Source organism: Aegilops tauschii, chromosome 6 (assembly GCF_002575655.3).
Source record: "Aegilops tauschii subsp. strangulata cultivar AL8/78 chromosome 6, Aet v6.0, whole genome shotgun sequence".
In the NCBI taxonomy this organism is placed as follows: Eukaryota; Viridiplantae; Streptophyta; class Magnoliopsida; order Poales; family Poaceae; genus Aegilops; species Aegilops tauschii.
Window position 1 is genome coordinate 455,275,965 of NC_053040.3, and position 16,242 is coordinate 455,292,206.

A 16,242-nucleotide genomic window follows, 5' to 3' on the forward strand; every position below is an offset into this window, starting at 1 on the left:
CTCCTTCAACTAAACTATACATATCCATCAATCCATGTGTCTTGTTTTAGAAGGGATACTAATGTACATATCCACCTAGTTTTTTTAGGCACATCCACATGATTCGGTGCGTTCTTATCCGGAGATATCTACGACCTTGGACATCGATCGATCGGTGGAAGTTGGTCAGGAAATGATCCATCCATCCATCCACACCCGATTAGATGACGGCGAGTTCGCGACGAAGAAATTAAATCGGATACTACATACGTATGATTGGATCATGGATTACGTACGTATACGCGATGCGGCTACACCGATATACACAGATAGTGGCTACATCGCGGTCGACGTCACCCAACCTTTGGACCTGGCCCGATCGACCACCCCAAGAAATACCCCGAGCGCGAGCCCGGCCGCTTGGCTTGCCCGGCGCGCAACGGTCGATCGAGCCCGCACACGCACGCTCCCGCGGGTCGCGACCGACACCGGCCGATCTGACCGAGTGCATGCGCCCACGACGCCCGCCCGCCCGTCTTCCTTCCGGCGCGCCTTCCCCTTAATTCCCCTTGGATCCTCGAGACGAGAGTCAAACCAAATCCACAAGCCCAAACGCACGTCGCCGAAAGCAGGGCCCCTCCGCCTCGCCGCCATGACGCCGCGCGACGGCGCCGTGGACCTGTGGGCGATGGCCGCCGAGCTGGAGCGGCAGTTCGCCGGCTACAAGCAGCGCCTGGCCTCCTCCGGGAGGATCAGCAGCCTCGTCGCCGACGACGACGCCCACGTCCTCGTCCTCGCCGCCGCCCCCGACGACGACCGCGTCGAGGAGGAGGAGGAGGAGTACGCGGCGGTCGGAGGCGTGCGGGGGAGGATGTACGAGGCGTACACGCGGCGGCGGGACGAGCGGCTGCGGTCCGTGTGGCGCGCGCGCATGGAGCGCAAGGAGGCCGAGGTCATGGCGCTCTGGGCGCAGCTGGACGCCCGCGGCGGCGGCGGCCCGGCCGCCGCGGAGGACGTCGACGGCGCGGCCGGAGAGGTAGGTAATTCCGTTACCGCTCGTTCCGCCGATGACTTTCTGTGCGGTCGCTGTCACGACACGTACGTGCGTGCCTTGCCGTCCGTGGTTTCCTATCTTGGTCGACCCCTTCAAAGTTGAAACACACGTCGTTTTTAGCGCATTTTCACGTCGTTCTTGGGACCGAACAGCTCGGCGTTGCGGCTCTGCGAACTCCTCTTCACACGCCATTTCGCCCCATTCAATTCATACGGCATTTCTATCTGAATTAAGTGGTGAAAGTGATGCACGCTATCTCCCGCGCCCATGCATGCAGCCTAGCTATTTTGTTTGCTTGTGTTTTATGCATGGCGTTGATTAGACGGTGGTTGATCCGTCGGTCTGGTTGCGCTTAACTTGATGTTGCACCGCCGTACGGCTGCACCGGCGGCAGACGTGACGTGACGCCTTCCGGTTTTCTCATGCCGTGGGCTGTTAACCCCTGGCCAGGCGACAACACACACGCACGCACCGACGTCGGCGCAATTCTGGTAGCTATACAAAACAAGAGTAAAATCATGCCGTGTGCTGTTTACTCCTGGCCAGGTGCACAATTTAGCCCGGAGCAACAAAGATCTTGTACTACACAATAATTCTGGTAGCTATATAAAAGAAGGAAAACAAGAGTGAAATCATCGAAAAAAATAGATGCGGATTTCGTGTGAAGTCACGCTTTCGGCCTGACCACGATCAGCATGTTGGCGGCCTGCAGTGCCCTTCCGTACGTGTCCACGGTGAATTGAAGGCGTTCACCCCGTCCGCATGCCACATGCACATAGTAGGAGTGGAGGGGCATGTAGAAGAATAGTCGCCAAAAGGAGGAGTCCCGCTTTGGCTTCGTGTCGGCTGCCGAAAGCTTGCAGCCTTCGTGCTTGCCATGTACTGTCGGTCAACCCTTAGCCTGTCGCAGATACTGTCGGCGTCACAATCAAACTAGGCTCCACCTCGTGACATATCACACGTGTTGACTTTCAAAACGACCATATAAGTATAAGACTACCCACGGTAGGAATAACATAGATGGTAACATCACACTTATCTAGCCAAAATAGATGATGTGGCATGTAATTAATGAAGAAAGAGGGGCATGTGGTAACATAGCTAGTTACTTTAACATCACACATATCAAGGAAAGACGAGTCTACAACCTAATAAATGAAATGATGCATGAGACAACACATATGTTACTATCCACTGTGGAGCCTAATAACATATGGATGTTACTACTCTAAGTTACTCTCCACTGTGACTAGTCTAAGAGTATGCTGTTGTGAAAATGCTTTTAATAATAAATGTCATAGTTTTCTATTACTCCGTCGCCTGGGCGTGCTACGGCATCTCCAACGGCAGTCACTAAACAGACCTCCTCAAATGTCAGACGACCAGCTGGGCGAAGGCCCTCCAACGGTATCCTTTATAATTGGATTGTAGGGTGGGTCAGACGAGGCGAGAGGACAAAAAGATGAGTGGGAGGTGTGCTTCAACTGATAGTGGGCCGGGCGGACCGTCTGGACTCCCCTAGAGCTCCCCTCCCCCCGCCCCCCGCCCATGTTTTGGAGCTGGTTTGGAGGATTTCAGACCGCGGACAAATGAGGTGTAGCCTTGGAGGCCTAAAAATGTCTAGACGGTTCAGTTCGGACATATAGGAAAAAATTGATGGACCGGGTTAGAGTAGCACCTAGTACATGACGGAGGTTCGGTCGACGCTAGTGAGCAATATAAGGCAGATGCGATTGCTGGAGGAAGAAGAAGGATGTAAAGATCCGACGGTGGAGAGCTATTTGGTTGATACCAAAAGATTACAGGCATCTACTCCCTCTGGGTCATCTATTTTGGAACGGGGGAGTAATAAATATCCGCATTTGCTAATGCCAAGGTGCAGCGAGCCCAAGTGTTGAACGGGCAGGAGACGGGGCCGGCGAGAGGAAAGTAGAAGCTTGATTGTTGTGGATGTGAGGGCGAGGGAGGGGCTTGTTAGAGCCGGGTAAAGGTCAAGTAAAGGGGATGCTCATGGAAGGGTTGGGTGGACCGTGTGAAGAGGAGACGACTTGGGGAGGACAACGTGGCAATGTGGCGTGGGAGCACCGTCGGTTGCGAGTGGCGGGTCCACTGACATTTGAGGGAGGTTCTTTGAGAAAGAAGACGGTTCGACGTGGATGAAGCCTTCTTAGTCTCTCGATTCACATTCATGAATTCACACAAATTCAACTGAGTGCACGATTTTGCTCATGCTATGCATAATAGTCACTCTCATAAATAGTTGGTCCCTTTTCTGCTTACCAGTAACTAGGAGTATTAAGCTTAGTTTGACATTAATATTTTAAAAACCATGGTAATAAAAAGCCTCAGTATTCTAATGTCTGGCTAATGAATACTTCAATTTCAGAAAACACATTTTTCTCATTTTGGTTAGAAGAAAAAGTTGGAGACGAAGACCTCTTTTAAAAATATACTGTGAAAGTACTACAATATTGAAGATGCTATAATTTACGCCCTCCGTCTCATAATATAAGAGCGTTTAAATATTTACTTGTTACTAATAAAAAAATCAAAAAGGGAAGTGAGCCTAGCTCACTTGGCTAGTGGAGTGGATGTACAACCCAGCCACCCAGGTTCAAGTCCTCACGGGCGTGAATTTGGGTTCTTATTATTTAAAAAAAAACTCGCTGTGGGGGGTTTCCCCTACCGCTTTCCTTTCAAAAATAAAAAATCAAAAAGTGTAGCCTACATTCTTCATTAGATCCCTTCTTTTACTCCGATAGTATTGCGGATCACAATCGAAACGCTCTTATATTATGAGACAAAGGGAGTACAAAACTATGCCAAACAGATCAAAGTTTTTAAAAATTTCATTTCTAAAAATATCAAGGTATTTAAAGAAACTCCAAAGATACTTTGCTGACAAATGGAGCCTTTATTTTCGTAAAAAATGCATAATAAAGACGTGTTCTCACTTGTACCCAAAGGTGCATCACCATCTCTCTCTCCCAAAAAAAAGGTGCATCACCATTTGCACCGAGCGTATTGTACAGATTTAATAACTTTAGGCTCCATGGTGCAGCAGGAAGCCGAGGACGGCGGCGAGAGAAGAAGGAGCTCCGACGTGGCTGCTCCGGGCATGGTCTCCGGCAAGAAGCACCCGCGCACCAGGAGGAGCTTCTCGTCGGCCAACTTGGTCAAAAGCACCCGCCCGGACGTCGGGATACGGCGCGCGGTCTCGCAGGAACCACCCGAGCCACCGGCAGGCACCGACGACGGCGCCGGAAGGAAGCACGGACACCGAGCCCGACCAGTGACCGGCGCCGCGCCCAAGCGCAAGGCCTTGTCGGGGAGCAAGGGCGCCTCGGCGAAGGGGCACGGCTCAGTCAGGCAGTCTGGCCCGAAGCCGAAGCCGCCGCGCAGCTTCCCCCGGCCGTCCAGCTCCGGCGGCATGGAGGGTGTCAGGGAGGCAGCGCTGCCGCAGAACGGGAACGTGGCTTCTTCCCCAAGACCGTTCTTGGCGAGTGACAATGGCACTGGCACCCAGAACGCGCGAGCCGCCTCGCCGGCATCAGATGGCGGCGAGGTAGTGGACAGTGCAGCTCCAGCAGTAGATGGCGACGAGCCGGAAGCGAAGAATGGGGAGATCACCGGCGACCCGGAGAGACGCGATGCCGAGGAGATCGTGGTGCGGTCGCCGGAGGCGAAGCTCGGGAACGGAGAGATCACCAGCGACTCGGAGACCGAGCCGAGCTACGTCTTCATCAAGAAGAAGGCCGTCGTCGAGGAGGAGGAAGCCGCGAGGCTCTCTGACGCATTGGCTGGACCAAGATCTGAAGAACCACATATCCAGGTCAGGAATGGCACAGACGATGCAGACGAGGCTCCTACGGCGGCGAATGCCGAAGAAGCGCCGGGGAGGGGAAGCTCCGACTCGGTGTCCTCCATGTCAGGCCGGGTCTCCGCTCCCAGCAGCCCGCCCTCCTGCAGCTCCCGTGCTAAGTCCATCGAGAGGCTGCTCGTGGAGGACGCTGCGCTGCTGCGGAAAAGGCGAGAGGACCAGAGCGCCACCGGAGGGAGGAGCGTCCCGGCGGTATCGACGCCGGGCAGCGCGGGGAGAAGGGCCTACGGCGCGGCGCCGACGACGTCTCCGAGAGGGACGGCGATGGGGTTCAAGAAGAGGTTCCTGAGCTTCGGGAAGAAGAACAGAGGCAGCAGGGAGGGCGCTACCACCGTCATCGTCGACTGCACCTCTCCGGCGATCGACGACGACGATGGCGCGAGCGAGCGGTGGCGGACGGCCGCCGACTCGATCAGGCCCAGGGTGCTGGGCTCCTCCTCGGACGCTGCCTCCGACGACACGGATCAGTATGCCGCCTCGCCACAGGGTAATGAAATGGAACATTTTTGTCACACTTTCCTCTCGTCATTCATTTGCACTGACAAACAGATTCATATATAGCTCATTTTGTACCGATGAAACGGAGAAAGTTTCTGCAGTTTTGCCATGGCAGATTCAAACTTCATTTATACTGATGAAATTAGAATATGAATTGCTAATTTGAATGTGATTTTCTTACTGACTGCTAACGAGTTCTGAATGTTTCTGCAGCATGCTCTCTGCAAATCCTCGTGGCTGCTGCTTCTCCTGCAAAGTCTGAGCTAAGTGAGATAGTTCCATCGGAGAAGTCACCAAAAGGTAACTAGGAGTACAACACACTTATGCTGATGATAATATGATCTGGATTAATCACCATGATTCTTATGTCTGTTCGGGATCATACCTCGTTCCTGAATTGCTGATGCTGTCTGATTTTGTTGCTGCAGCTCACCGTTCGTTCTTCTCGCTCCGGTCCTTCAACTGTGGCAGGAGCTAGCTGGATTGACTGGGTTTACCGTATAGCCGACACTGTAAATCTTAGGATATTAATGGAGTTGGAAAGAAATTTATAGCTGGGTTTGCTCCCTGAAATCTTCTGAACTTTGTGCTTCAGGAGTTGATTGGTTTTAAGAGCATGTGAAATATGTTACTGTTCGTTGATGCAGGGCATCAGTCTGTGCAGTGGTAAACACATTATTTTAACCTGCTGGAACAGTCTATGTAGATCACTCGTTCTTTTTTTTTTTACCACTATGCTGAATTGCTGATGTTGTTTGATTCTGTTGCTGCAGCTCATCGTTCATTTCTTCTCGCTTCGGTAGTTCAACTGTGGCAAGAGCTCCAGCTGAACTGACGAGTTTATCATATAGCGCCATTGTAAATTTTAGGAAATTATTTTGAATGATTTGAAGACTGCTTACCACGTCTGCCACGCGGTAAATTTTACAAAATCAAATCAGAAAGAAATGGCTCGGTTTGTTGCCTGAAACCTTTTGAACCAGAATCAGCCCTTGGGCGGCAGTGCCAGAAGGGCGGCAACGCAAGATGGTAAGACCCCGTGCACCTTGATTATAACTTCGCAGTGACAACCTTGATTGAATTTGTTGACACACAACAACCAATGCTGAAAGACCACTCTTTCGTCTAAGGATGCCTAACTACCACACCGATCATTCGTCGAACTTCCAAATGTTGACGTATAATGTGTTGTCTAGTCTCTTCCATCAGATCGGTCTTTTGATTGCATTGGCTAGAGCATGCACTTCTACATGGTATCGGAGCCAAAAGGTCTTGAGTTCAAGACCCGGCTGGCGCAATTAAATTGCAGCCCACTTTCGGTCCACGTTTAGGCCTGAGGAAGCCACGTGAGAGGGAGTGTTGACGTATAATGTGCTGTCTAGACACCCCCTACCCCTGCCCGATGAAAATCTTTTTTTTTTTGAGAAACATCATCATGAGCTTTTATTATTCACCCCACAGTTGGGATTTCATCAGAGATTACATGCAAGATGCACTCGGGGGGTTCAGACAACCACAAATTACAAAGTTAAGAGCTAACACCTTCTCTAGCTAATAAGTGGGCTCCTCGATTCCCAGATCTAGGAATCCACGAAACCTTAAATCCTTTGAGTGTCCTTCCCAGCAGCTTGATCTCCTCAATGATCGGGCCTGCTGCACTCAGGTTCTTAGTTTGCTCGTTAAGCATTAGTGCAACAGATCGACAATCCACTTCCAGATGCACTTTAGAGGCTCCCCCTTGTACAGCAAACTGCACAGCCTTTTGACTAGCCAGGATCTCAGCGACTTCAGGGTCTGAAACATGAGGGAAAACATAACAGGCTCCTCCCCTAAAAGCACCACCATGGTCCCTAAGTACCACCCCTACGCCGCCACGGTCCTGCAGTTTAGCAACTGATCCGTCTGAGTTTGCTTTGAGCCAGCCTTGCTCCGGTGGGCTCCATCTCACGGCCAGTGCCGGAGAAGGGCGCTTCGGTTGCCTTGTATGAATACTAGCCCATTCTGTCACGTGTTGGTGTACTGATTCAGCTACCAATCTCGGATCAGCAATTATTTTGCCATCTCTTGCTTCCTTCCGTGCATGCCATAGACCATACATCGCCTGGACCATGAACGCTCTTTATGTGTGAAAAAACTCCATGAACCTACCCGTGCACAGTGCACTTACAAGAGGAATGATGAGCTCAGCCAAAACGAGCTCGATCTCATCAAGTGTTGTGATAGAAAATGCATTGAGGGAGATTGGTATGAGACCCACATGAGTTGCATGATGGTAACAGATACGTCTCCAACGTATTTATAATTTATGAAGTATTTATGCCATCTTTACAACAATTTTATATGGCTTTGGCATGATTTTATTAGAACTAACCCGGATTGACGCTGTTTTCAGCACAACTACCGTGGTGTCATTTTTTTGCAGATTTTTTTTTTCTCGAAATGGGCTGAAAATTTACGATGATTTTTTATGGACCAAAAGAGACCACAGAAGCACCGGGGCTAGGCTAGGAAGTGAATGAGGAGGCCACAAGCCTGGGGGGCGCGCCCACCCCCCTAGGGCGTGCCTCCCGAGCTTGTGGGCCCCTTGGGCATCCCCCTGACTTGTTTCCAACGCCAAAAATTCTTATAAATATGGAAAACCCCGAAAAGAATCCTAGATCGAAAGTTCCGCCGCCGCAAGCCTCTGTAGCCACGAAAACCAATCGGGAGCCTGTTCCGGCCGGAGGGGGAAACCATCACCGAAAGCCATTTTCATCATCCCGGCGGTCTCCATGACGAGGAGGAGTAGTTCACCTTCGGGACTGAGGGAATGTACCGGTAGCAATGTGTTATCTCTCTCTCTCTCTCTCTCTCTCTCTCTCTCTCTCTCTCTCTCTCTCTCTCTCTCTCTCTCTCTCTCTCTCTCTCTCTCTCTCTCTCTCTCTCTCGCGTTCGTGTTCTTGATTTGGCACGGTTTTGATGTACCGCAAGCTTTGTTACTATAGTTGGATCATATGGTGTTTCTCCCCCTCTATATTCTTGTGATGAATTGAGTTTTACTTTTGAGGTTTCACTATTATCGGATTGAATACATTTATGGATTTGAGAACACTTGATGTATGTCTTGCGTGGGATACCCGTGGTGACAATGGGGTGTTCTATCACTAGTAAAAAAGGGGCTTTTGTCCCGGTTGGTAAGGCCCTTTAGTCCACTAATGCCTCTCCCCTTTAGTCCCGGTTCTTACATGAACCGGGACTAAAGGCCGCGGCCACGTGGAGCTGATTTTTTGTTTTTGAATTTTTTTTATTTTCAAATTTCTGAATTATTTTAACCTCTAATCTCTAATCATCACCCCTCATCACTGCTCAATTTATCCTCTAATCTCTAATCACCCCACATCATTCCAAATCATCTAACTTCCCGAACGGTCACCCATCCTCCCACTCCCCCAGCCTGAGCACGCTTAACTTCCGGGTTCTATTCTCCCTCGTTTCCAAGTTTGCACTTGTTGTTTTCCTGACAATATTAAGATGTCAATCCTATTAACCCTCAGGAATTTTGCTTGAGCATGAAGTGACACATTTCACTGTTTGAGTTTGAAACTATTGTTTTAAAAAACAATAATTATTTAGTAACACTAATATTTCTTGAATAATTACTTTGACCATTGTTTGACCAGATTTGACCAAAATTTAAAATAACTGAAATAATTATTTAGTAACACTAATATTCTAGAATAATTAGTTTGACCACAGTTTGACCACGGTTTGACCATATTTGACCAAAATTCAAAATAACTGAAATAATTTTTTAGTAACACTAATATTCTACAATAATTAGTTTGACCATTGTTTGACCACAGTTTGACCAGATTTGACCAAAATTCAAAATAACTGAAATAATTTTTTAGTAACACTAATATTCTAGAATAATTAGTTTGACCATTGTTTGACCACAGTTTGAATTTTTTTCGATTTTTTCCACTCTAGATCTTAAAAGCCCCATAACTTTTTTTCTGTTAGATTTTTGAGGATTTTGAAAATGTTTAACGGGGTTCCCCCGTTTAAATTCGGATGTAACTTTTCGAGTAGATGATTTTTCATATAAAAAGCTTTTTCATCCGAGTTCGTATGCAAAAGTTATGCCCATTTTACAAATTCCAGAGAGATTTTGCAAATAAAGTCGAAATTCATATTTGTTAATTTTTCCAACAACTAGACCACATATCACATGGGAAACTTATTTTTTTTACATTTCCATCATTTTCTTTTGTTTTTTCTAAAACTGAAAAGGCGGTCCACCGGGGGGGGGGGGGGGGGTAGAGTTTGAAAATGGGACCTTTAGTACCGGTTCGTGCCATGAACCTGTACTAATGCCTCAAAGCCCATTAGTACCGGTTGGTGCCACCAACCGGGACTAATGGGCATCGCACCCTTTAGTCCCGGTTCGTGGCACCAACCGGGACTAAAGGGCCCAGGTGAACCGGGACTAATGCCTTCGCCGCACGAACCGGGACGAATGCTCACATTAGTCCCGGTTCGTGACTGAACCGGGACTAATGTGAATGCTGCCCTGTGACCAAAGCCCTGTTTTCTACTAGTGTATTGATTCACTTGATGTATGTTTTGGCACTCAACTCACGGATTCCCGAGCTGACACTGGAATAATCTATGCATAGGGGTTGATGCACGTTTTCATCCTTGTTTCTCCGGTAGAAATCTTTGGACACTCTTTGAGGTTCTTTGTGTTGGATTGAATATTATGAATCTGAAATTGTTTGATGCATATCGTATAATTGACCCACGGATACTTGTGGTGATATTGGAGTATCTAGGTGACATTAGGGTTGTGTATCATATGATGTTATTTTAGTACAAACTCTAGGGCTGTTTGTGACACTTATAGGAATAGCTCAAAAGATTGATCAGAAAGAATAACTTTGAGGTGGTTTCGTACCCTACAAGCAATTTCATCTTATGTTCTACGCGATAGGAACTTTCGAGTGACTCTTTGTCGCATGTTGAGGGATTGCTATATGATTTAATTATATTATCATTGTTGAGAAAATTTGCACTGGTGAAAGTATGAACCATAGGCCTTGTTTTTAAGCATTGCAATACCGTTTTTGCTCACTTTTGTTACTAGTTACCTTGCTGTTTTTATATTTTCAGTTTACAAACACCTATATCTACCATCCATATTACACTTGTATCACCATCTTTTCACCGAACTAGTGCACCTATACAATTTACCATTGTATTGGGTGTGTTGGGGATACAAGAGACTCTTTGTTATTTGGTTGCAGGGTTGTTTAAGAGAGACCATCTTCATCTTACGCCTCCCGGATTGATAAACCTTAGGTCATCCACTTGAGGGAAAATTGCTACTGTCCTACAGAACTCTGCGCTTGGAGGCCCAACACGAGTCTACAAGAAAAAGGTTGCGTAGTAGACATCAGTAACCCAACCTATGTGATCGGAGATTCCGTGAAGTAGGACCTGGGAAAACAAGCAAGTGGTTAACCGATGAGTAATTTTACTAACCCACTCCATTGGAGATGCAATACTCTCGAAAATTGTATGGCAGGTTGACTTTTGTCTTAATGTGTTCCACAGCTTGTATAAGCAAGACGCTATCCTACAGAGCAATCTTTGAAGGAATACACATTTATGAACCCGACTGTTGGTCATAGTCTATGAGATTCGGGTGATCTCTAGTAAGTACATGAATAGGCCAGGAGTGTGACTAATATGCTCCACACGAGGGATCAACCTTCAGCGGTCTAATATTGGTAAGACATTCAGTGAAGCTTCTTTACGTCAAACTGACAATTCAATCTATAGTCCATTATTCAGTTGTGAAGGAGTGTACCCACTTGTTTTAGGTGGATGTTCAACCGTAATTGGTCTGCATTGAAAATACTGGTATATCAAAACAGTGAATGGAACAGAGGACAACAAAATGGGTCCTTGAGATTTGATGGGGGGTTGTTGAAATATAGGGGTGAGCCTTGGGCCCATCCAACAATTTCAGAAAATCTCTAAGGTCCCATGTGGGTTATATGACAATGGGTGTGTTGGGAAGTTTAGTCCCATATCACTAGTGGAAGATCAGTTGGACCTCCTTATAGGGATTCTCTTCCGCATGCTAATGGAGCTTGAGAAGAGGAGTGATTCCCGCACGCTCCTCCTCTGCCACCCGCCCAGCCACGCGCGCGCGGGGGCGGGTTGCGGGAATGAGCCGAGCCGAGCTCACACCTATGCGCTTTTTTTGCGGGTCAGGAACGGAGGGTCATTAACAAACGAGCATTGATCTGAGACGTCAGATCGTACGTAGGCTATTGTTGACTCGGATGTGGGTCCAGCCCACGTCTCTCCACCCAGCTGCGCTTATAAAACCGAGGCGTTGGCCAACCCTAGCCGCCACGAAGAACATATCGCATCTGCTCTACTTCCACATGCGCCCACTGTCATTCCTTTCGCCGTTTCTGCCGGTGATCCCGTCCCATCCACCACGTACACAGTTGACGGGAGAGCGGGCCTTCGAAACCCCGCCTCTCCAGACCTTGTATAGGAGATAGGCGATTAGGTTTTTGGGAGCGTCTCCTACGCAACTACTCACCACCATTCGTCTGCATACACTACGTCTGTGTCGCCTTTGTCATCATCATGTTCACCGACGTCAAGGGACTTGCCGCCGAGAAGGCTGCTGTTGAGGGTATAACACGTTTATGCTGCCCCTGTTTATTTCTGTCTTAGTCATACTAGCGTTATACGTAGATGTATCTGCTGTAAGCGTTGTATGTGCTTGCGTGATCAAATATCAGCATTGTTCAATATTGTTAACATCATGTTCATGATTAATTTTAGATTAAACAAATTGAAAAATTGCTAATATCAACAACAAATGGGTTATCCTACAAGCCTTTGACGTCATATGAGCAACGCCAAGCACAACTGCACAAGGGATGTTGGGCCGAGGAAATCCTCAATGTCCTTTGGGGAATGCGCACTACCACAAGATGCTCGACTAAACGATTGTTCCACCTGGTGTTCGGAGTTGAAGTCGCCCCCTGATGGAAATCGATCAACGTTCTTTCTGTGTGAAAAAACTCCATGAACCTGCCCCATGCACTTACAAGATGAATGATGAGCTCCGCCAAGACGAGCTCGATCTCATCAAGATCGCTCACGGCCAAGAATTGGTGAAGCACACCGCTTGTGTGCAAAGCGTCGCCCGCATGTACAATGCCCGTGTAAGGATATACACTTCACCCAAGGATACTCGTCCTCATGAGGGTCCTCCGTCCCAAGTTGTGGGATAGGCTCCAGCCTACTATATGGGTTATTGCATCACCGCCATCCTTGTCTATAGAGAACTAGTGGCTGGGGCCCGCCAACGGCGGGCCTCCTGAGTCCTGAGTGCGTGTTTTTGGCGCACTTGTCTTGCTTAAGCGCCTCATTACACCTCCCGTGCGACTATATTCACGGAGCAAATAAAAGCTAGAATTATGTGGCAGACATGTACATATACATTTCACATGCTCTTGGCTTCTTCTTTCTTATGTATATGCCAAGATGAGATTTGAGACTGACTGAATGGAGAAAAGATCACAAGCCAAAAGGACTTAACTGATCAGAAGATACAGGACTGAGAACATGGTATAGGGATGAGCAAGAAAAGTTATTGATTTGGTTTCTGCATAACATTTAGTACATCCTCTCATCAGCTAATGTGCTTGCATATCTCCATCGCCCTTGGTACTGAAACAATTCGCAAGTGTTAGCAATAACCAAAAGAAAAATTGGCCCAAAATTAACTAAACATCTAGTCTAGAGAGAAACATTCCATCCACATCTGAAACTTAAGAGATCTACTGACCAAGGCTTAATGTCTTTTGATCCTTTCATTATTAAAAACAGTAGGTGATTTTAGACAATATAAGTGTTGGTTGCTGCTGAGTAATATCCATCTTTTTAAGATGCACACTCCAATGTGTTGGATTATGCTTACTAGGTATCGAGCTAGAACAACGTGAGCTAATCATGAACCAACCAAAAATAGCCAGCTGAGAAGATGCCAAGATCATGAGCTAGCTGTGTGTATATATATGGTAGACTGATATGATACCTGCACGAGCTAGCTGAGTGACCTCTGCCTCTCCTGAGCATGAGATATACTAAAGATGATACATGGATCATATGTATTGGCGGTAGCTGATGTCGACGGTGGTGCGTCTAGAGACGATGCACAGTGAGAGAGAGGTGGCGCTTTGCCTTGCACCTGAAACAGAATGCGCAGACTTAGTGGCTTCCACAAATCAAAGTGGAAGAAAAAAGAGCTAGATGTACATGTGTCATTTTACAGTCAGGTTTTTGGTCACTTTAACGTTGGTATATTGAGTCACACAGCTTCATTCGTTTGATCAAATGCTAGTGGTGTTTGACTTGCATTTAAGATGATAGTAAAAAATAGGTGGAGTTTTGCAGATTAAAATTCATTCTGCTCTTTAAAATGATCAGTTTCAGCAATGCACTCCAATTTTAGGCGTAACTTTTATACAACATAGTAACTGATGGAATGCATATAACAGAGCAAAACATAAAATTCATTTATGTTTGTCTTTCTTTACTTTGACTGACTGAGCGCATATCTGTATTTTTTTATGTTCCAGTTGACAAAGAACATGTATCTTTTAGAAATGTTAGCAATTCTTGAATTCTCTGATAGGTTAAGATTGTCCTATGTGTATTATTTCCCCAGGTCTAGAAGAGCTCTCCCCTAGAAATGCATGACCTTATGATATATATGTTTTATAAGACTGAAAACGAATTTTGATGAGAGAGAGATAGAGGGAGGGAGGGAGAAACCTGGGATCCTCTAACCAAGCATTCGAGCTGCCTATCAACACGAGGATGACAATGACAACGTGAGGGACATGTATGGCGGCATTGTTGGAGACATCTTGATGTGAGGATGATAGCGACGACACCGAGAATGGTTACCATAATTTTCCATCTCCTAATCCAAATAAAATAGACGAGACAAAAGACACGGAATGCAACTGACGGAAGTACATACGCTATCCAAAGCATTTTGTGACCTGCAAAAAAGAAAGGGCACGGCACTTGAGTTAATAAACTATCAGTGATGCTTTTTGTGTTCTTGGAATAACCCAATCTTCACATACTGTCTGCCCAGTGGCATTAATGCTTTACCATGCAATATGTTTGTTACCTGAAATACATTTAAATTGTAATTCTGATGCTGCTACGCAAAGACGAACAGTTTCAACTCCATCCCGCGTGTCTGATAGCATGCATTAAGCTGCAACCATCGGATAGCAAATGAGCATATGCCGCACAAGCGTAATTTTTCATACAGGCAAATTGACATTCACTTCTGCAGTGGGTCAGGAGCTTGCATACGAGGTATATCTATAAACCTATCTGTTGCCTAAAAGAAGAATGGAAATCTGATCACATATGCAAACAATGAGTCAATGCTGAAACTCAGGGCAGAAAAGTAAACCTAAATACAACCACTGTGAGGCGGACAATAAATTGATAAGCATACTATGTCTCTTTCAGTGAAGTGCTTTTGGTTCAGCAATTTATACATGTTGTAAGCGGTTCCCTGTCACACTTTAACCTGCACTGGAAATTTGACTTCCAATATATATTCAATTAACAGTGAAGAACTGGATACTCAAGAATATCCAATCACAATTCCATAGATGCAAAAACTGCAGCCATATGTGAACTCTATCAAAGACTGACATTAGAAATCTATGCCTCTCTGTCAAGAATATCTAATCACCATTCCATAGTTGTAATCCCCATATTATGTTTCCTTCCTTGCATTGAGAAAAATTATTAGAACAAGCTAATCTCACCGTCCAAATAACCAATTTGAGAGATAGATGGCATGTGATTCCTTTAGCTTTGTAAATTCAGAACATAGTCCCACTAAACATCTATTGGCTCCAGTGTTTTCCCTTCTTCCTCACCAGAACATGAACAAGAAAGCACAAGCATCAATGCTCACAAATCTGGACATTATCTACAGTCCAAGTATCTATGGCCAAATTCGATCCGTACCAGAGGAGAGGGAAGGGGAGGGTTGTACCAGTGAGATGTAGGGATGGCTGCCACGGAGCGCTAGAGGCTTGGCAGCGGCATGGTCGATTGCTTGCCGGTAGCACCAGAGAAGACGTCGCCAATAAGGCACCGCAGGCAACCAAGGGCTTGCATGAACAGATCGGCGAACAACCGCCTCGCACGACCTCCACCCCCGCCGCGCGAACAGCCCGGCTGATGCAAGGAAGATGGGTCTGGCGCTCCTGCCGACGATGGCGACGGCGAGCCTCCCACTCCTCTCCGACTGCTCCGGCCGACCAGGCCCTAGGCTGACGACAAGCAACATCCGTCAGCCCTGGGCGTCTTCAAGGAAGAAGGACCGTCCTGGGCGACGGGGAAAAACTCGTCCCGATGGGGCTCCTCTTCCCGCCGCTTCATCGTGACGAGGGCTCCACCTTGCGTGGCTGCTCCTCCCACGGTCATCCCACTCCGGTGGGCAGCGCCAGGAGCGATGGGGCGGTGGCGGCAACCCTAGTTGGGGAGGAAAAACGAGAGAGACAGGAAGAGAAGAGAGGAGGAGGAGGCTTAACGCGTTTTTAACTTTTCCCCTTCGGCACAGTAAAAGACACGTGGCATAGCCCTTGGTGCGCCCTTGTAGCGATTGTTAATGGGTTTGATGTCACCATGCCAACGTTAGAGGCCACGTGCTCAGCCATGCCTAGAATGGCGAGAAGACCTATAAGTTTCTGCCTCCACGAGGCATGCTTCTTCA

At 47.3% G+C, this 16,242-nt stretch overlaps 1 protein-coding gene across 2 annotated transcripts; it reads left to right on the forward strand.

Moving 5' to 3' along the window:
• Positions 1-283: 283 nt before the first annotated feature.
• LOC109759921 (uncharacterized) lies at positions 284-6,116 on the forward strand. Of its 2 annotated transcripts, none has more exons than XM_020318751.4 (4): positions 284-1,015; positions 4,095-5,400; positions 5,625-5,711; positions 5,840-6,116. In XM_020318751.4, the coding sequence occupies exons 1-4, from the start codon at positions 632-634 to the stop codon at positions 5,887-5,889; spliced, it is 1,827 nt and encodes a 608-aa protein (XP_020174340.1). In that variant the 5' UTR covers positions 284-631; the 3' UTR covers positions 5,890-6,116. The 2 variants fall into 2 exon arrangements, with proteins under 2 accessions (XP_020174340.1, XP_020174341.1); XM_020318752.4 differs by having other exon boundaries at positions 4,098-5,400.
• The last annotated feature ends 10,126 nt before the right edge of the window (positions 6,117-16,242 follow it).

Excerpts from the sequence above, each read along its gene's own strand:
- LOC109759921 (XM_020318751.4), top strand. The coding sequence starts at position 632 with ATGACGCCGCGCGACGGCGCCGTGGACCTGTGGGCGATGGCCGCCGAG. Across the intron at positions 5,401-5,624 it reads GTATGCCGCCTCGCCACAGG|CATGCTCTCTGCAAATCCTC; the intron begins GTAATGAAATGG and ends ATGTTTCTGCAG. Across the intron at positions 5,712-5,839 it reads ATCGGAGAAGTCACCAAAAG|CTCACCGTTCGTTCTTCTCG; the intron begins GTAACTAGGAGT and ends TTGTTGCTGCAG.